At 43.5% G+C, this 22,511-nt stretch overlaps 1 protein-coding gene across 1 annotated transcript in view; it reads left to right on the top strand.

Moving 5' to 3' along the window:
* Positions 1-14,443: 14,443 nt before the first annotated feature.
* LOC147436642 (hydroxyethylthiazole kinase family protein) overlaps positions 14,444-22,511 on the top strand; it is a 43,491-nt gene continuing 35,423 nt past the window's right edge. Inside the window, exon 1 of the mRNA XM_086489475.1 lies at positions 14,444-14,974. Coding sequence (XP_086345601.1) covers positions 14,525-14,974 — 450 coding nt within the window. The 5' untranslated portion in view covers positions 14,444-14,524. The remainder of the gene's footprint in view (positions 14,975-22,511) is intronic.

The following is a 22,511-nucleotide window of genomic DNA, read 5'->3' as shown; positions in this document are numbered from 1 at the left end:
AAAATTCCCTAAATATTATCATATTTTGAGTTATGCCAGCATGGTATTTAGTCTTATACTAAACTCAAGAAATGCGTACTGGAAAAATTTGGTGTTTGAGACATGGCTTTTTGAGCAGCAAAAGCTAAATTTTGTACGCCTATTGGGATGATATTTTGTCTTATCTCCAACCTTCGATGTGTATGCCAATTATCTCGTTGATAATGTAATGGAAACTTATTTTTTGCTCGCTAATTTCAAGTGATGTAAATATTGTCGGTCTCCTCCTGATGCGTATAATAATTTTTTTGCTGCTCTTTTGTGGATATCTGAGATAGTACATCATTAATTTTCTGAGAAGCAAGCCTCGCTGAGGGCAATCTCTCCGTTTTTTACTTGAAATTATTATAGCCAATCTCTGTTTTGCTTGAAATGATTACAGCCAATCTGTGTTTTTCTTGAAATGCAGGACTTCATTAAATTTACACAAACTTGGGAAAGGGTGTTATATTTTCCAATGTTGGTGTAATAAGTTTTTTTTTAATTCTTGCATTTCACACACCTTGCGGTCCTGGAATGCTCAATTCAAGAATATGTGCAACCCAGATCGACACTTGTAAAATTGAATACATGTGTAAAATTTTTCTTGCTAGCTCTGACTTAAAATGAAAAGAGCAGGAAAGCAACATAGCAATATACTGGCTGAGAATTGCCCATTCTACGTACCAACAAAGCTAGCAACCCACCAACCTCCTGGAAATACGGTGCCCCCATGTTTTGAGTAAAGATCCTACAACTCTTACTTGAGAGAAATCAGCCCTTCTACATGAAAGCCAATATAGACAGAATATCGAGCATTTCATTGCCAAGGAAACCAAATTCTTGCCAAGAAAACTGTTGTACTCCACACCTACCACATGAGGAAAAAATTTCCCAGTTTATCGGAGCACTAACAATGGCTTATACTCGCCATATCACACCATATCACCATGAAAAGAGCAGCATAAAAAATACAGAGCTGATAACTCATGAGACTACTCAGTAGTAGCTGATATTTAATTGCATAATTTGAGACGCATAAATATGGTGTCATGCTCGGACCAGCCCTTCGTTACAAATTAAACTGAAGACAAAATGCAAACAAAATGAGAATACTTGGTGCAATACCAACAAGCTTAGCATAACCAACGATGAACATTCCAATTGTGCACCTTCACAAGGGGTGAATAAATTTTGCCAAAGCTAGCAACCGACCAGCCTCCTGGAAATACGGTGCCCCCATGTTTTGAGTAAAGATCCTACAACTCTTACTTGAGAGAAATCAGCCCTTCTACATGAAAGCCAATATAGACAGAGTATCGAGCATTTCATTGCCAAGGAAACCAAATTCTTGCCAAGAAAACTGTTGTACTCCACACCTACCACATGAGGAAAAAATTTCCCAGTTTATCGGAGCACTAACAATGGCTTATACTCGCCATATCACACCATATCACCATGAAAAGAGCAGCATAAAAAATACAGAGCTGATAACTCATGAGACTACTCAGTAGTAGCTGATATTTAATTGCATAATTTGAGACGCATAAATATGGTGTCATGCTCGGACCAGCCCTTCGTTACAAATTAAACTGAAGACAAAATGCAAACAAAATGAGAATACTTGGTGCAGTACCAACAAGCTTAGCATAACCAACGATGAACATTCCAATTGTGCACCTTCACAAGGGGTGAATAAATTTTGCCAATGAGTCTCGCATAGCCTCAGCATCTGATGTCAATTCTTCATTGATGATGTCATTGTGATTCTCGACACTTGACGTAGGCTGCTCTATGTCCTCCCCACAATCCAAACACATGTTATGAAGCATGCAACATACAATGATAGCTCTTGCTAGGTGGTGTGGATATGGTTTCATCACTTTGCCATGCAGGTATCTCCACTTCATTTTAAGCCAGCCAAAGGCGCGTTCTGCACAATTCATGTAGATGAAAGCTTATAGTTGAAAAGCTTCTCAATCGGAGTAGAGGGTGTCCTATAAGGCCTCATAAGCCATGGAAGTAAGGGATACCCGCCATCTGCAACGATGTACTCTCTAATGGAGAAAACACCCCATTCAAAATCACATCGCTGTTTGCGCAAGAATAGAATGCTGAATTTTGAAGCAACCTAGAGTCATTAACAGAACCTAGAAAACCAGCACAAACATCCATAAACCGCATCTCACTATCCACTACACATTGGACCAATATGGAATAGTTCTTGTTACGATCGTACCAATCCAAGGCCAACTCACCTTGTGGCTTCTCCATGACAATGTGTGTAGCATCCATAGCCCCACACACATTTGGTAAACCTTGCTTAGCAAAAAATCATGCCTTGATGTTATTGATAAGAGACAAGTTGTTAGGCCAAGCTATAAACTTGCATTGATGAACCAGCAATGCAATGATAAAGTTGTTTATAGTCTCCACAACTATTGACTTTCCAACACCAAACAATTCACTAATGGCCATGGTTGAAGTACATGTTGCCAAAAGGAATACCCCAATGACCACTTGCTTCTCGACAGAAAGAACTCTGCCTTTTATACTTGCAAATGATGCCGGTATATTTTTGTGTTGCAATTGCTCCTTAAGGAGATCCACCAGGTTTTGAAAGAGTGATAACGGCAACCTAAAGATACTCTTAAACCTTTGCTCATCAGCCCGAACAAAACCGACATAATAATTCCACCACTTAAGTGTGCGGGGTTTCACATACCACTCTAAAATTGCACGTCATGCAATGAAGGACTCTAAACAGAAGTGCTCAATATACATTTGCAACAAAGAAATGAAGACATTACAATCTCTGTTCCGTGTGCACGCCAGCCTTCTGCGACCATTAAAAAGTAGCAATTGCTGAGTCTCAAGATGATTTCTTGCTTGCTTCCTTTGCCGAAGCAACAATAAAAGCATGGAGATTAAACCACACATGATCGTAAAGAGCACTTGTCAATGCGATGAGGCCATGCTTGACAAGATCAGCAATCACACATATAACCCAACATAACTCACAAATGAAAACAATTTGATGCCAATGGTGAATTCCGACTACTGCCTTAAACAACCCAAACCCAACGTTCCAAAGCAAATCACCAGCATAGCACTTATCATAACAATCTCAGCATGCACATTCCTTCATCCGTTGTTGTTAGTAGGCACATCCAATAATCAAAGCATGTCAACTGCTAGACATTATCTTGTAGCACACCCAGCAATGAGATACAACATAACAATGTTCATGGAAAAATCCTCAGCATGCAATACCTCATCACACTCAAAGAGGAGATACATTGTTATGTGCTAGCTGACAATTCCTTTGCACACATTGCCTTGCAACACACCCACTAGTGAGAGGCATCATCGCAACAACACCAACAAAAGCATTATGCGCTTCCACATCCAGTTTACATACGGTCCACAAAATCCTTGACGAAAGTATGCATGCCACACTTCCATACCACCAAAATGTTAAGCATACTGCAAGCTTTGACATACACCCTCCGCCGCATGCATAAGATTTTCACTGCATGACAAATTTCACTACGCATAAGATTCCCAAGTTATGGCAGCTTTGCTTGCAATATTTTGCATTTCAAAGGCAAAGATACTGTTGGGATCGGAGAGCACACACACACAGAGCCAGCACGAAGAAGGAGATAGACACAGCATGTGGCGGGGCGGTACTCACACTACAATATGTAGTTATGAGTATAGTTATTATGAATGAGTAAAAGAATGGTTGTACATGGGCAGCTGAACAACGGGCAGCCGGGCACACGGGCCTTTAACCCAACAATCTCCCACTTAAAGACAGTGTGCCTTTAAAGTGGCCAAAGTACAACAAAATAAGTCAAGCCATACCCATCAGCAATCTGCAGTGTGCAAACCGTTGTGAGGCTAACGACTTCGTGAGTAGGTCAGCAGGGTTATTGTCAGTGTGTACCTTGACAAGCTTTATGCGCTTGTCCTCTAGCACCTCTCGTATGAAGTGATACCTCACCTCAATGTGCTTTGTCTTCGCATGGAAGATAGGATTCCGTGCCAACGCTATGGCACTCTGGCTATCACAATGTAGTATCGGAGCATCACCAGCCATACCAAGATCTCCCACTAGTCGTGAGAGCCATATGGCCTCCTTGGCAGCCTCAGTGGTGGCAGCCAGATATTCAGCCTCTGTAGTGCTCAAAGCAACGCATGGCTGTAAACGTGATGCCCACGAAACCGGTCCACCTGCAACTGTAAACACATAGCCACTAGTAGACTTCCTCGAGTCCACTGACCCTGCATAGTCTAAATTTGTATATCCGCAAACAAACATATCCTTCTCGCCATAACATAGGGACAACTCTGAAGTCCCTCTCAAGTATCTGAGAATACCTCTCACTGCATCCTGTTGGAATTAGGGTTGCAGAGAAACACACACAGCTTGGAGAAGACGAAGGAAGCTCAAGGCACACAATAGAGAGTGTGTTACTTACTGTGCAATGGAAATGCACATAATCCAAGCTGATCTCTCCTGCTGAGAGCCTCTCCCTGACATAGTGGTAATGCACCTCAATGTGCTTTGTGCGAGCATGAAAAACTGGGTTCCTCGCAACTGCCAATGCGCTCTGACTGTCAGTGTAGATAGTGTTGGCAGTGTCATGTCCAACACCCAAATCAGCCATAAGGCGTCTGAGCCATACACACTCAACCGTAGCTGTGAAGACTGCCCTGTACTCAGCCTCACAACTCGAAGTGGCCACAGTAGGTTGCTTCTTGCTCAACCATGATATACATGAACTGTCAAGCATGAAACAAAAACCACTTGTGGACACTCGCGTGTCAAAACAACCAGCCCAATCTGAGTCCGAAAAAGCATGTAAGTCTGGCGGCAATGATCCCCCCTTGGGATAAAACAAGCCAAGATGTAAAGTGCCACTAAGGTAGCGGAAAATCCTCTTGACAGCCTGCCAATGCTTAGACCCTGGGCTATGCATAAATCTGCTGACCTGTGAGACTGCAAACTGAATATCCGGCCTCGTGTTGCATACATAAATGAGGCAGCCAATAGCAGTTTGGTAAAGAGTGAAATCAGAAGGATCACCACCATCATGTAGACTCAACTTCAAACCTGTTTCCATGGGAGTGGCAATAGGTTTGCAATCCTCAAGTCCAAACTTACATAGCAATGTCTCTATGTAACTTTTCTGACACAAGGCAATACCACCATCACACTGCTTAAACTGTATATCCAAATAATGATGCAACAGCCCCAAATCTTTCATCTTGAAAGTAGCATTCAAATTAGCCTTAAATTCAGCAATATGTCTCTCATTTGGTCCAGTGATCAACAAATCATCAACATAAAGAACCACAATGAGAAATACATCACCCTCACGCTTTACATACAATGTGCTTTCTGTTGGACTGTTACGAAGGCCTTGTTTGACCAAATGAGTGTCAGCTTTCTCATACCAAGCACGAGGAGATTGCTTCAACCCATACAAAGCCTTGTTACATCTACACACTTTGTCCTCTTGTCCTTTTATGACAAAACCGCGAGGCTGCGTTACATAAACTTCCTCAAATATGTCACCATTCAAGAAAGCAGTAACAATGTCTGATTGATGTACATCCCAACCAAAATGAGCTACCAATGCACATAGAAAACGCACAGTAGTCATACGACAAGTGGGAGCAAAGTCTCTTCATAATCTATGCCTTTTTGCTGTGCATAACCCTTTGCAACAAGTCGAGCCTTATGGCGATCAATCTCACCATTCGGCTTGCGTTTCAACTTGTAAACCCACTTCGTACCAATGGACTTTTTGCCAGGAGGCAAATCACATAAAGTCCATGTGTCATTTTCTATAAGTGCATCATATTCTGATTGCATGGCAGTCATCCAATTTTCTGAATTTTGTGCTTCATCAAAAGACAGAGGCAAAGTACGACTAGACAAAGGTGCATCCAATTTACTGTCACGCAAAGTGTGCACCAGCCATTTTGGCATACCTCTAGCCTGCTCATTTTCAGCCCTTTCCTCATCAAGTACATCATGTACATCTGCATGAGTAATAGGCTGATCTAAAACATTTTCAGAAACCCCCATAGGCTGTACATTTGCCTCATTGGAACTTACATTCGTATTTCCACCACTGAAAAGAGGCAACAAAGTGTCATAAATGTCCTGTGAGTAAACATTACTGTCTCTAGTACATGACAGCAAGGGCTGACCAGAATCTTCCACAAACACTACATCCCGAGAAACCAGAATACGTTTTGTTTGCGGATGATACAACCTGTATCCTTTGCTTTCAACACTATAACCAACAAAAATACATTTGACAGCCTTATCATCCAATTTTCTGCGTTGCACTTGTGGCACCAAAGCATATGCCAAACAGCCAAAAACACGCATGTGCTCAATAGAAGGCTTTCTATCATGCCATGCTTCATATGGAGTAATAGACTGCAAAGCTTTTGTAGGACACCTGTTAAGTACATAAGTGGCACACATGATGGCCTCAAGCCAAAAAGAATGCGGTAAAGCTTGACTTTTGACCATACATCGTGCCATTTCCATTAGTGACCTGTTTTTCCTCTCAGCAACACCATTTTTCTGAGGTGTATAAGGCACTGTACATTGGTGTTTTATCCCACGAATAGCCAGAAATGCATTAAATTCATGAGACATATACTCCCCCCCTTGATCGGAACGGAGGGTGCCCATAGTACATTTCGAGACATTTTCAGCCATAGCCAAAAATTGTTTGAAGCACATGAAAACTTCGGACTTCGCTTTAAGCGGAAATACCCATGCATGCCTGGAGTATTCATCAATGAAAGTCACGAAGTACAGGTAATTGCCCAAGGACGGAGTTTGCATGGGCCCACAAACATCACTATGCACAAGCTGCAACCTACATGTGGCCCGAACTGAACCATCCTTTGGAAATTTAGAACGCTGCATCTTACCCAAAATACAGCCTTCACAAACATGTTTGACAGGTGCTTCAAGAGGCGGCAAAGAAGCAACCATATCAGATTTCTGCAAACGCAACAAACTGGCAAAATTTAGATGACCAAAACGTGCATGCCAAAGTTTTGCATCTGAAATAGCCCTTGAATCTGCAACAGCATTTGCAAAATTTTGTCCACACTTGTCATACAAAGTGAGCTTATACAGCCCACGGCACAAAAGCCCAGATGCAATAATTTCATCACCAAAACTGAGATAATGAACTGTACATCTGTCATCCACAAATTTGACTACAAGTCCAAGTCTAGCAAGTGCGGATACAGACAAGAGATTCTTCTTGATCCCAGGTACATAAAGTGCATCAACAAGTGTGAAGGAACTACCATTAACAGCAGTGAGCACAATCTTTCCAACTCTTTGAAGTGGATAAGAGGCGTTGTTGGCACAAGTGACTGAGTTCCCATGAGGGACAGACTCGAGAGAGGTAAACAATTCACGATGTGATGTAATGTGCTTTGTAGCACCACTGTCGAAATACCACACATGTGAATCTGCAGCAACTGACAAGCATGCATCATGGACAACAGGATTGTAAGTGCACTCTGCGCTAAAATCCCATTCTGCATCAACATCAGCAACACAGTCTCCTTTCATAGAAGACTCAACAATGGCTGCATTTGTAGTGGAACCAGCATTTGCAGTGGAACCACCCTCTTTCTTCTTAGCATCTTTGGCCTTCAACTTAGGACATGACTTGATCAAGTGATCATTAGCTTTACAATAATGGCAACGCATCTTCTTTTTGCCCTTATCACCAGAATTTCCAGACGAATTGCTGCCAGCAGAAGCATTAGGAATAGAATTTTTGCCACTTGCAGCAGAACCATAAGAAGTGGCTGCATTGCTGCTACCACCCTTTCTTTGAGAAGCAATGAAAGCCTGTTCAACTACACGCTGCCTAGTCCTGTTTTTTTTGGAAAGTGACTCTTGCAATAGCAATGTGCATAATGCATCAAACTTGACAACTTCAGGATTTCCTTGGGTCATCAGTCTCCAAGTACTAGCGAAAGTCTGGTAGGAATCTGGTAAGGCATCAAGAACAGTCTGCACAAGGGAACTGTCTGAAATGACTTCACCTGCAGAAATAATCTGCTCATTGATATCCTTGACACTAGCAAGGAAAGTGTCCATATCATCTTCCTCATGCATAATCTTCGACTCCAGCTCTTTACGCAGCAAAGTATTTTTGCCTCATTGCGGCTTGCATAAAGACCTGCTAAAATATCCCAAGCCTGTTTTGCAGATTTTGCTGAACGGATGTGAGGAACAATGGTGCGCTTCACAGACAACGCAATCAATGCATGAGCCTGCGCATCCTTAACATCCCAACGAGCTTGTTCTGCCGTAGGCAAAACAACTCTAACAGCTGCAATCGTTGCAGCAAGACCTGCAACATCCTCAACATCGCCTACATCCTCAGAACCAGGACGTACATCAATGCCCTGCACAATGTTCCAGACACCCTTTGACACAAGAACATGTTGCATCATATAAGCCCACATAGGGTAGTTGTCCCCATCCAACCTGTCCTCAGCAACAAACATCTTGAACACATCTGTGTTGTTGTTGTCAGCCATGGTAAATGTTGCACCTGATGTGGAAACTGCCCGAAAATAGGAGAAACGAAGCGGGAACAACCTGTGCTATATAGCACAAACCGTAGAGGACTATAAGGCACCTGTTATGCAGAAAACGGCACTGACAGAAACTCTGCACAAAATGACAAAACAGCCTGTGCAGTACTGCCTGTAGTGGAAACGGAGGCCGAAATGAGCCCAAATCAAAATTCTGAGCAGACCCAGCTCTTCGAGCTAGCCAAAAATATTTGTCGACCTACGAACGCTCGCCAAAGCTCACTGAAATCGGAGAAAGTGAGCAGGCGTGTGCTGGAGCAGCTGGCGACTACGCCCGGGAGGACGTGACCTGCTGTGATACCAATTGTTGGAATTAGGGTTGCAGAGAAACACACACAGCTTGGAGAAGACGAAGGAAGCTCAAGGCACACAATAGAGAGTGTGTTACTTAGTGTGCAATGGAAAGATAGATAGCCCTAGAGTGATGGGCGTATATACAATGCACGGGGGAAAAAACCTCCTAAAGAGGGAAAAAATGCCCCGACGGTCCTAGTGTGTTCACACACATCACTACCACATGTATATGGTAACACATCCCAATGACGCTTGCCCGGGTTAGACATGTACCTGCTAACCACACCAACTGCATGAGCAAGATCTGGACACGTAACCACCATGGCATACATCAAGGAACCAACTGCTAACGCATAGGGAATCTGAGACATCTCTGCAGTCTCCAAATCTGTCTGAGGGTAGTCATCATGAGTGAGTTTTACATATGGAGGCAACGGGGTACTAATGGCCTTCCCCCCTTCCATATGAAAACGCTCAAGCACCCTGTCAATGTACTCTTTCTGACTAAGAAAGAGCACCCTGCGAGAACGATCACGAGAGATCCGCATACCCAAAATATGACTGGCATCCCCAAGATCCTTCATGGCAAAGGTCTCATGTAGCCTATGTTTCAAGGCATCCACATCACTTCCTTGCGATCAGCATGTCATCCACATACAAAACCAAAACAATAAGACTACCATCTACAACCCTGCGAGTATAGAGGCATGGGTCCTCATAACTGCGTACATAGCCCAATGAACTCATGAATGCATCAAACTTACGATACCATTCACGAGGTGATTACTTCAGCCCATACAAGGTCTTAAGAAGCCGACATACCATCTTGTTTGAACCATGAATAACAAACCGACTTGGTTGCTCCATGTACAAATCCTCGTGCAAGTTCGGATGTAAGAAAGCTGTCTTTACATCCATTTGCTTCAACTCCATGTCTTCTGTAGCTACCAAAGCAAACAACATATGCAAAGTAGACATCTTCACCACTGGGGAGAAGATCTCATCAAAATCAATGCCCTTCTGTTGCTTGAATCCTTTAGCCACAAGCCTTGCTTTGTACCTAGGCTTTGCATCCATTGAACACAATTTTATCTTGTAAACCCACTTGCATGGTAGTGCCTTCTTACCCTTTGGCAAAGGAGTAAGCTCCCACATATCATTTTGGATCAACGAATCCATCTCTGACTGCATAGCCTGCTCCCACTTGAGCTTGTCAACACTAGACATGGCCTCATCATAACATGATGGCTCCCCGAAATCAGTCAACAATACATAATCCATAGAAGGCACAAAACGCTGAGGCTGTCTTGCACGCCGCTCTGAGCGCCTCAAAAACTGTGCAGGAGGTGCATCTGGATGTCCCACATCTACATGATCTCCCAACAAGGGCTGATCTCCCACCTGAGGGTCAATGGGCTGCCCATGAGCAGCCATGGGACCATCATACCGATGACCATCCTCCTCAAATATCACACACCGAACCTCAACCGTTCGCGGTAATGCTCTATACATAGAGTCCTCATGAAAAACAACATCATGGCCGCGCACAATCTTCCTGTCAATAGGATCCCCAATCGATAACCCATCTCACCAGAGCTACCATAACCCAAGAAGATACATCTCTTGCTCTTTGGATCCAATTTGCTGCATTTTGCCTTAGGTACATGTACATAAGCTTCACAGCCAAAAACACGAAGGTGACCATATGAAGGTGGCAAACCTGTCCATACCTCTTCAGGCACTTTGAAGCCCAAAGGAACACTAGGTGAACGATTTATCAAATGCACAGAAGTGGCAACTGCTTCAGCCCAAAATCCATTTGACAAACCAGCCATAGAAAGCATACTACGGACTTTCTCCTGTATAGTCCTGTTCATGCGCTCTGCCACACCATTTTGAGGAGGTGTATAGGGAGCACTAAGCTCACGCCGTATACCCTTCTCAACACATAATGTAGTGAAAGCATGAGACATAAATTCACCCCCATTGTCCGTACGTAAGCACTTCAACTTACAACCTGATTGGTTCTCAACAAGAGCCAACCATTGCTTAAATATATCAAACACCATATCCTTCTTACGAATGGGGTATGCCCATACTTTCCTGCTAGCATCATCAATGAACGTAACAAAGTACATAGCACCTCCAAGAGAAGCATTGGGCATCGGCCCACATACATCACTATGCACCAAAGCTAGCTTTTCCAAAGATCTGTGTGGAACCCTCTTCTTATGAGAAGACCAAGCATGTCGACCATAAAGGCAATGTTCACAAAACTCAAAACCACCAAAATCTGAAACGGGAATGTAATCCGCATGTGCCAACAACTTCAAACCTTTCAGTGACATATGCCCCAAACGCTGATGCCATAAAGAAGCAGGAGGTTGCTCAGTGATCCCCACAATGTGATCAGCCACACTAGCTACAGAAAGGGAATACAACGTATTCCTTTTAGCACCTTTAACCAAAACAAGGCTGCCCTTAGTGAGCTTCCAACCTCCGTCACCAAAAGATACATTGAAACCAAGTGAATCCAACTGACCCACACTAATCAAGTTTTTTGCAAGAGCCGGCACATGACGCACACGCTGCAAGACAAACGTAGTAGAGTTTGGCATAGCCAAATGAATATCCCCAATGCCATGAATCTGCATAGTACGCCCATCGGCAATCCTGACAGTACCTGTGCTTGAAGCATCATAGTCATGAAACCACGACCTATGAGGCGTAACATGAAAAGAAGCACCACTGTCAATGACCCAATCCATAGGCATACTACTCTCATGAGTGAGAAGAAAAGCATCATCAAAATAGGATGCAAGCAGCACATCACCAAGCTCTTCACTAGTAGCACTAGTCGGAGCACATACATGGTCATCTTGAGAGCTACACTCTCCCTGTGTTGCATTTAACTCTTCAATCTTGACATTGGACTTAGGCTTGTCCTTAGCATCATGGTCTTTCTTCTTACCATCTCCATTTTCCCTTTTCCACTTGTAGCAATCCTTTTTGAAATGGCCTTTTCTACCACAATGAAAACATTCCACATCCTTTTTACTTGTGCCTGCACGGGACTTGCTTCTAGATTTACCCTTGTTGGACTTATACTTGTCCATAGTCCTGCCTCTGACAACCATTGCACTAGAAGACTTACTACCTGCATTATTCTTTCGATTAATCTCTTCCGTGAGAAGACTAAACTCCACATTAGTACTTGTCAACTCATCCGCAGGAACCGAGTTACTATGGCTATCCTAAATGTGTCCCATGACTCAGGCAACGTGACAAGTAAAAACATAGCTTTTACATTGTCCTCAAACGTAATTTTCTGCGTAACAAGTTGGGTGAAAATTGTATTGAACTCATTCAAATGCGCATTCATGGAAGCACCTTCCTCAATTCGCAAATCAGTAAGCTTTTTAATCCAATACACCATAGAAGCAGCCGAATGCTTATCATACATATCGCAAATCCGCTGCCATAGCTCATAAGCTCCACCCTGTGCATCTTTCACATTGTAATAAACAGACTTTGAAAGGGAAAGCCTAATGGTAGACCTGCACATCTCATCCAACTCCTCCCAATCATCCCTCTCCATGTTCTCTGGCTTAACTCCCTGCAACTTTAGAGGTCGAATATGTTTCTTCTGCACTAAGACATCCCAAATTTGATCTTTCCAATATGAAAAGTTAGCACCATCCAACTTCTCAATATTGAAAACTGTGTCCTCTTTAGTGCCCATTACAACAAGAATGCAACAATCAGAAACCTGTAACCAACCAACAAACTGCCACAACAAAGTAGTGCTGCAAATCTGACAACACTTGCTGCTCAATCAAAAGAGTAAACACATAGAGTATAAATCAGCCCATAATATGGTCAAAAAACGTACGTAGAAATTCACAAACAAATGCATAAACCTGTGACACTTGTAACTCAACCGGCCTAGGCAAACCGTGCCACAAAATGCATCAACAATGAGCTATCATAGAGGCATAAACATACTCCATGTTTGAATAACCACAATAGAGACATAAGCTGACCAAGCTTACACAAATCCGTGAGCATAAATGGATCCAAGTGAGCATATAACGAATGCAGAAGCTCAACGAAGTCCAATCTCTACTGTCAACCAAGTACCTGTCCGTACTCAAACCGCAACACTGCAAGCAAGAGCAAACCCGCTCTATGTATAAGTGAACCAAATCTCCACAATATCATGCATAAAGAGTGTCTGTCAAACTGCCATATCCACATCCATCAACATACATAGATGATGTAAACCTGTAGCTCAAGAACACGGATAAACAGACTGCCCAGAAAAGTAGAAGCTCCCACTCAAACTACAACCATATACATGGCCATCCCGCAGTCAAAATACATGTTTTGTAACCACAGAAGAAACGTGTATCCAAAGCTCTTTGTAACTTGTACTTGTACTACCTGCACCTGTACCTGTAGTCGAAGAAGACAGTGCCGCCAAACTCCCACTCTATTTGTGTGTATGAGGCCACTCCAAGAAGAGGCTACACACTCTCAAATGAGTTGTGGGCTCACGTAAGTGGAAGACACTGCAGCAATGGCACCTGTAATGGCTTTGGAAGCTCTGGCAGCAACAGAAAACTACCAAAGAGAGCTGAAAAACGCAGCTCCTAGTCTATAGCTCGGATGGGATTTTTGATGGCACGAATGGCTCCGAAAAGGGGGGTTAAACTCCAGGACACGTGAATAAAATACACGCGGAGTGCTGAACCTTCCAATGCCAAGCTCGGAAAAACCTTCTACTCTTTAGAAATGCGTGTGTGCACGAGACCGAAAAAAACGGCAATGAAACAGCAGCAATTTTCAGCACACTCAACAATGATGATGAAGCTCTTAATGCTCTCACTACCAAGCTCTGATACCACTTGTTGGGATCGGAGAGCACACACACAGAGAGCCAGCACGAAGAAAGAGATAGACACAACGTTTGGCGGGGCGGTACTGTGTAGTTATGAGTATAGTTATTATGAATGAGTAAAAGAATGGCTGTATAGGGACGGCTGAACAACGGGCAGCCGGGCACACGGGCCTTTAACCCAATAGATACATCCCCAAGGAGGCAAGAGACCTGCTTTGATCTTCTTGCCACGACCTGCCAATAGGAGACGAGGGAGAGCAAGGGTGGGAGCTGTTTTACTGCCAGTAGAGAGGAGCTATAGGGCTCAACGTTGTTTCACCTACAACAGAGAGGAGCAAGCACGATGCTCTTTCACCTGCGAGAGAGAAGCAACTTGCTTCACCTGTGGCAGAGAGGAGCGAGCACCTGCGAGCCCAATCCTCTCTCTCTTGCTGTTTCACCTGCGGTGCGGCAGAGCTCAAAACTTAATTTTAAATAAAGTGGGCGTGCTGGATGTCCGTCGGTGAGTTTGGCAGCGCTTTTTTTTTGGCCTGCGCGTCCAGCTCAGCTAGGCTCTTACCCTAGAGACGTAAACTAGTGAGAAGTGCAGCTGCTGTGGACACCAGCTAGTAATCATTGGCGAGTGAAGGTCTGTTGAAGAGGAGAATGATGGCGAGCTTCCGTGAGTTTAGGGGGAATGAGAGCTGGAGCGCCGAGGCATGGAAGAGCCTGTGCAAGGTGCGAGAAGTGGCGCCCCTAATTCAGTGCATCACCAATTTTGTATCTATGGACATCATGGCCAACACGCTGCTGGCAGCAGGTGCTTCCCCGGCCATGGTACACGCCGTGGAGGAGATATCCGAGTTTACTGCCATCGCGAATGCACTCTGCATTAACATAGGAACCCTGTCACCTGAATGGATCTTCTCCATGAAGGCCGCTGCAGTCCGTGCAAATGAGCTTAACAAACCTTGGGTCCTTGATCCTGTGGGTGTTGGTGCCTCCAGGTTTCGAACAGAGAGGTGCCTTGAACTCATTGCCTTGCGGCCTGCTGTTATCCGTGGCAATGCATCTGAGATCATGGCTGTGGTTGGAGCTACAATTGCTCCCACAAAGGTAGATTATGCCTTCTTTTCTCTGTTTTTGCATATTGGACAAAACATTTGTTCGTAAGGAGTTTGATATGTGGCTATCAAGCTCTTAGCATAATGCCATGCTGGTTCTCAAGAAGTTAAACGACGGTAAGCAGAGGAAGATGCTTACTGGGTGCTCTGATATCTTGTGAATAGTACTTTGAGTAGCTATCTTTTTACTCAGTACTATACTTGATGAAGCTGATGGTTATATTGTCTTACCGCAAGTCTCAGCTGCACTTTTTTTGATAGGTGAATTTGGGCTTTTCCTGGATTCATCTAGGTTTATATCTTTTTTCATTGCTCATAACATGTGATTTCAACAGGATAACAGCCTCATCTTATCTTGGGCTGCGAAGTATGGCAAGGACTTTAATGACATGTCTTTAATCTTCCCACATTTGTCATTGGTTAGAAACAGCGTCTACTATTTGCTTTACACTAAGGCCTTTTTTTACAATTGTGACACACGATGGGTGTTCTTTAGTTTATGTGTGTCAGGATCTCAGCTTATAGCCATACTGATAGGGTGTTATTATTCCGAATGTTATTATTCTGGAGCGCCTTGTACCTGGTGATTGTTCCTACCCACCTGTAGAGAAAGATGGCACATGTAGCAATTTTTTGGCAGGATGAAGTAGCTAGTTAACTTCAGAGGGTGAAAAAACATAGTTTCTTGCCATTGTATAAGCATGAATGAGTTTGGAAAATAGTCGCGGAAATCATTTAGGCAGTTAAGGTGCCAGCCATGTAAGTGGATTTCTATGCACAAATGACTTTGGAAAACGATTGTGGAAATCATGTAGGCAATTAAGGTGCCAGCCATATAAGTGGATTGCTTGGTTGACTTCTTTGTCAGCCAAGGGATAAGTGTACCCTATCATCATCAGGTAGAACTTTGTCCATGGCTACTCATGGCAAGTATGAGAAGATATGCACTATTTAATGGGATTTATTGTATGTTGCTTAATAAGGATGAGGAAAAAGAAAAAGCATGTTTAAATATTGAAAGGATTAGTAGGGTAGTGAAAGCAGTAAGGTAGGTAGAGCAGAGGTGCCAGAAAAGGAAAGGACAAAGTTTGAGAGGGTTGAAACACGAAAATGCCACGTAAGCAAGAGTGTGTGCTACTATTAATGTTTTAGGGAATTGAAGAACTTTAAGATCTAGAAGAACCATACAAATATGGATCATAACAAGAAATGGGACTCAAGAATTAAGAAAGAGCAATAAATCATGCAGCTAGAAAGAGATAAAGACATGAGTCTAAAAAGAGATCTGTGAATTAAATGATCACACAAGTGACCTCATTTCCCAAATGAGGATACGTATTACAATAGCGATGTATGTGCTTACCCTAAAATAAATTTTACTGGTCCAAGTCAATCCGAAACTCCATGTTTCATATGTCTGAAACGTTTTGGAACGCCTCATGGCAGCAATTTTAGGAAGCTTGAAATGTTTCCAGATGGGAAATGCGTTCTGGGAGGTTAAAGTGTTGTTTTGGTGTTTCTCTCATCCCAAGCAAGTGTTTTGGGGCCATGTCACGTAACTAGGAGTCGGACAAAGAGTCTACCACCATCAAATAAATTGAAGTAGACGACTTACTTGAGGTTTAATCTTGTGGGTACGCTTGGATTACTGGAAGAAATTCAAAGTTAATGTTTTGCGGCTCTAAGTTACTTTGAAAGCATGTCTAAATATCGGGGTGAAGCTACTATGGTTGTAACTTGTAAGCCGAGGAAGATGCTCCTAAACTTTTGTGTCATGCTTACTAAGTTCATGTGTTATGCTCACTAAGTCTATTGGGCACTCACGACGTTAGTGGGGATGTCGTAGTATTTAGTTAATAATATGCATGATGGAGCTAATGGTTATATTGTCTTGTGGGTGACTACCATGGGTCTATACCTTGCACTTTCCTTTTAAGGGTGAATCTAGGCTTATCCAGGTATATTGTGTGTTATCTTTAAGGTAGTGTTGTTAAATGAGAAAGAAGGGAATTTTTGTATGCTGCTTAATAAGGATGAGGCAAACTCAAGTAGTGGAAGGATCAATAAGGTAGCTAGAGAAATAGTCTACCACCATTAAATAAATTGAAATAGAGGAGTTGATTGTGGTTTTTCTAATCTTGTGGGTAAGCTTGGATTATGTGAAGCAAAGTTCGAGAGAGAAAAGGTCAAGTTAATAGTGCAAGTTCCTTAGATCTCGAGATGATGTGCTGAGTGCCAGTCTCTTAACACAATTGTTAGAGTGCTTTAGGTGAGTTTCCTTTCCCTTTGAACTACTCGTGCAGACTTCAAAGCTTTGGTTTTGATTTGGCATCATATGCTCTTATCTAGCAGGCAAACTTGCCCATTTCTATTTGAACATTGTTGATCTTGCTTGTGGAGAGAGAGCCTCCCCTTGCCTTTAAGGATTCAAATTCAACTTGGAGTAAAATTGCTTCCTCTGTAACTGAATAGCAAACCCAAATCTCAAAGAACTTGAGACTCAAAGAGAATCACACCATCGATAAACTCGAACTATTGAGAATTGGAAGATTAGAAAGGTTGTCATGTAAGGATTCTAGGTACTAATCCTTAATTAAGTACTTAAACTCACGATTAAAACTTAAGAAACTTGAAATGTACTCAGAAACAAGACTCAAAAGACTCTGTGTTGATTGATTGAATGTGTGATACAAGGGCTCCTTATATAGGAGACGAAGAGACACAAATGAAAAGACACATCTCCTTGTGAAGAGACATGACTTTAGACGTAATGTCACGTGACACATCCCAACCCTATGTGTCTGTGGACAAGCTACACCATAGCAGGGTTCAGTCAGTTCAGTCAAGTCTAGATTAGTAGTGATCTGGCACTTTTGTGAGTCTATTCGTAGACCGTGCATGCCCAATCACTTAGCATAGATGCATATCCTCCAGTTGCACACAACATGATCATCGGAATTCCCATTAGAATCCATTAGCATCAGTTAGGGGAATTTTCCAGTGCATTTAGCCTATTTTCCTATTTTTGGTTATTTTCACTTATTATTTTAAGTGACTTTCCAACAAAAGTAGGTAGGGCAATTTTGCTAAGTTAATATATAAGCAAACCCAAGTTAGCACTTTCTGGCAGAAGAGGCAGCAGGAGCTTCTTGCTCAACAGGCAACTTCTCAGTAGTACCCCCTCACCTTCAAGATCCATCGCCATCCTTGCCCAGCCTTGGCGTTTTTCACAGCATTAGGTTCCCAGCATCTTCCCCTTGCATGATCGCCCTACAGTGCCTTTGAGCCAGCGTTTTTCATTTGCAGAAACGCCCCATCTTCAGCAGCGTTTTTCTTCACAAAAACGCAAGCAGACTTCAGCCCCTTTCCATCGTTTTTCAGCCCAAACACTAACGCTAGGGAATCTGCAGTTCAGCCTTGAAGAAAACACAGATTTTCAGCCATGACACAGTAGCAGATTTCCCCCCAAGTTGGTTGCAGATGTTCCCCCATTTTCAGCCATAAAAACGCAGCCAAAACAGTCATTTTAAGCCACCGAAACAGTCCCGAAATTCAGCGAATAGAAGAACTCAGATTTCAGCCATCAAGTCGCCGTCGTCATCGGCATAGTCCCATTGCATCAGCCCGTTGCAATGGGACTATGCAATCAAAGTAGACCACTCTCGCTGACGAGAGTGGGGCCTTCGGAGGAGGGTTTTACAACCTCTCGGTGTCGTATCTCTTCTCTCCTTCTCTCAATCTCATTCACTTGCACGCACAATATCCACTCACTTTGTTCGTGACCACAACACTCTACAAGACGGAAGGCTCTCTCCTTCCCTAAGCACTAAAAGGAACCTTGAGCAATAAAGATCACTAATCTTGAGAAAATACAACATTCATTCCTTTGCACCTAACATTGGTATCAGAGCTTTGGAAGTGTTCTGCATTACTCAAGGAAAGAACCACAAGAACCACAAGATTTTTTTTTGCTTGTTGCGATCGCACGAACCCAAGTTCACTTGGGCGTGGCGATTTCTAATCGTGTTCTGTTGAAGAGTGACAGGAATCCCAAGAAATAAGGGCTTGTCCAGCCTCCCCTTGTGTCTCTTTTCACTCATCGAGAGCGGACCGTGCACTTAGCGCCCGGCCAATCGATGTGAGGTGGGAAAAAGCAACCTTGGTGTGAGCGCAAGGCCGCCAAGGGGTGCGCCCACAGAAAGGAGTAGAACTCGGGTGAAGAGAAGATCCTTCTCCAACGCGATTGGCAAGCGAAAGAAGACCTCAAGAACCTCAAGATCCTCAAGAACCCCAAGAACCCAAGAACCCAAGAACCAAGACCCGCAAGAACCCAAGTTCCTCGTGAACTTAAGAACCCAAGACCCGCAAGAACCCAAGTTCCTCGTGGACTTAAGAACCCAAGAACCCAAGAACCCACAAGAACCCACGATTGCAGAACGGTCATCACTCGAAGCGGAATGGATACTTCGCTTGGAGGTGATCAACATGAGAGAGGCGAAGAAGAATTTTCCCCACCACGAGGTTTTTCCGACCCTCACCCTTTTCCATCTATGACAAAGATTGCACTAACTCCTATGGAGGAGTTGGACCAAGAAAGAGAAGCAGAAAGAAAAGCCTACGAAGAAGACATGGCAACCATCGAGCGTAAGTACCACGAAAGAATGGCAGCCATAGCGCGCGAGAGCGAGCAAGCACGCTTGGAAGCGAAAGAAAGACAAGCAGGATTTGATTGTGAGAACAAAGCTCTCAAAGAATAGAGCGACCGACAGAATGAAGAGATGTTGTGACTTTTTTCTCAAGTACAGGCGTACTTTGTACAGAATCACGAAAAGGAGACTCTCCGTGTCTCCTTCTCCAAAGCATGACACACAGGATTTGCATGATTGTGTGAAGCATGATGATGATTTGATTGACCATGACTTGCATGATGAATTGAATGATATTGGTAAGCATGATGATTTGAAGGACAATGATAAGCATGATGATTTGGATGCCAATGATTTGCATAATGATTTGGATGCCAATGACAAGCATGATGATTTGCATGATCAAGATGTGATTTCTCACAAGCATGATGAGTTGCATGAAGAAGATGTGATTGTTCACAAAGATGATGTGTTAGTTGATGCTTTCTCTAGCGAAGCTAACCTCGTTGTAGATTCGATCAATCGCCAAGAATCGATCTTGGCTTTCGAGTCGAGGTCCACAGATCCCCCACAAGAAGATTCGATAGATCCCGAAGAAGCGATCGTGGCTCTCGAGCCTTGGTCCAAAGAACCATCACAGTAAGTATTGTGTGTTCGCATGATTGATACCCAACCCTATGTGTCCGTGGACAAGCTACACCACATCCGGGTTCAGTCAAGTCAAGTCAAGTCTAGATTAGCAGTGATCTGGCACTTTTGTGAGTCTATTCGTAGACCGTGCATGCCCAATCACTTAGCATAGATGCATATCCTCCGGTTGCACACAGCATGATCATCGGAATTCCCATCAGAATCCATTAGCATCAGTTAGGGGAATTTTCCAGTGCATTTAGCCTATTTTCCTATTTATTGGGATTTTCAATTATTATTTTTAACTGACTTTCCAACAAAAGTAGGTAGGGCAATTTTGCTAAGTTAATATATAAGCAAACCAAAGTTCACACTTTCTGGCAGAAGAGGCAGCATGAGCACCTTGCTCAACAGGCAACTTCTCAGCAAGACCCACTCCCGCTTCCCTTGGCGTTTTTCCTCACCACCGCCATCGCCATAAGACCCTCTCCTTTGGCGTTTTCCAAAGCCAGACATCGCCCTCTATGCTACCTCGTGCCTGGCGTTTTTGCTCTTCACTAGTAGCAGCCCCCAGCATTCAAGTTGCATATCTGCAGCGTTTTCAGCACCTAAACACTGCAAGGATTTCAGCCCCTTAGAACTGCAATAAGCCAGCGTTTTCAGCCAAGGCAGCTTCTTCAAAAACGTAGCCTTGAACCCCGTTTTCCAGCGTTTTGTTCAGCCCTAAATTCCTCGTCAAAACAGGGAATTTCAGCCATGTGAATCAGCCCTAAGACCTCTTAGAACCGTAGCAGTTGCCCCTTTTGACAGCAGATAGAAGTAGACCAATTCAGCCCCAAAACAGTCCAAGAAACTCAGCATCTAGAAGATCTCAGATTTCAGCCAAGTCGTCGCCGTCACCATCGTCGTCGTCATCGGCATAGTCCCATTGCATCAGTCCATTGCATTTGCATTGTACGCATTTGTGCAATCAAGTAGACCACTCTCGCCGACGAGAGTGGGGCCTTCGGAGAAGGGTTTTACAACCTCTCGGTGTCGCATCTCTTCTCTCTCCTTCTCTCAGTCTCATTCATTTGCACGCACAATATCCACTCACTTTGTTCGTGACCACAGCACTCTACAAGACGGAAAGCTCTCTCTTTCCCTAAGAACTAAAAGGAACCTTGAGCAATAAAGATCACTAATCTTGAGAAAATACAACATTCATTCCGCTGCACCTAACATTGGTATCAGAGCTTTGGAAGTGTTCTACATTACTCAAGGAAAGAACCATAAGAACCACAAGAATTTTTTTTGCTTGTTGCGGTCGCACGAACCCAAGTTTACTTGGGCGTGGCGATTTCTAATCGTGTTTTATTGAAGAGTGACAGGAATCTCAAGAAAGAAGGGCTTGTCCAGCCTCCCCTTGTGTCTCTTTTCACTCATTGAGAGCGGACCGTGCACTTAGCGGCCGGCCAATCGACGTGAGGTGGGAAAAAGCAACCTTGGTGTGAGCGCAAGGCCGCCAAGGGGTGCGTCCGTAGAAAAGAGTAGAACTCGGGTGAAGAGAAGATCCTTCTCCAACGCGATTTGCAAGCGAAAGAAAACCTCAAGACCCCCAAGAACACAAGTTCCTCGTGAACTTCATAACCCAAGACCCTCAAGAACCAAAGTTCCTCGTGAACCCAAGAACCCAAGACCCACAAGAACCCACAATTGCAGGATGATCATCACTCGAAGCGTAATGGATACTTTGCTTGGAGGTGATGAGCATGAGAGAGGCGAAGAAGAATTTTCCCCACCAGGAGGTTTTTTCGACCCTCCCCCTTTCCCATCTACGACTAACTCCTATGGAGGCTTTGCAGCAATTTTTTTTGAAACAGAAGTTAGAACGAGAAGCAAGAAGTGCAGAAAGAAAAGCAAAAAGAGAGCGTGAACACGAAGAAAGAATGGCAGCCACAACAGAATACTGTCAGCTCTCAGTATCCTTGAAGCTCAAAGAGACATCAGTGACTTTAGTATCAAAATCGAGGCATCTGTTGACAAAGGAGTGGAGTAACTGCCCTCTTGTGCATCCCACTGCACCAGATCTTCGGCCAAGCTGAATTCTGGGTTCCATTTGGAGTAGACTATGCTAAACCAAAAGCATCGAGGTAAAGTTTCACAATCTGAGGAGTATTTGCTAGGTCCTCCTCCTCCATCCACTTCGCATCAAGTGCAGGATAATTCTTGAACTTAACCAAGAACCGCCTTCGGACTTTACTTTTATTCTTC

This window comes from Adiantum capillus-veneris, chromosome 18 (genome assembly GCF_014529385.1).
Source record: "Adiantum capillus-veneris isolate H3 chromosome 18, ASM1452938v2, whole genome shotgun sequence".
In the NCBI taxonomy this organism is placed as follows: domain Eukaryota; kingdom Viridiplantae; phylum Streptophyta; class Polypodiopsida; order Polypodiales; family Pteridaceae; genus Adiantum; species Adiantum capillus-veneris.
The sequence above is the reverse complement of the archived record's forward strand: the minus strand, read 5'-3'. Positions and strand labels throughout refer to the sequence as shown.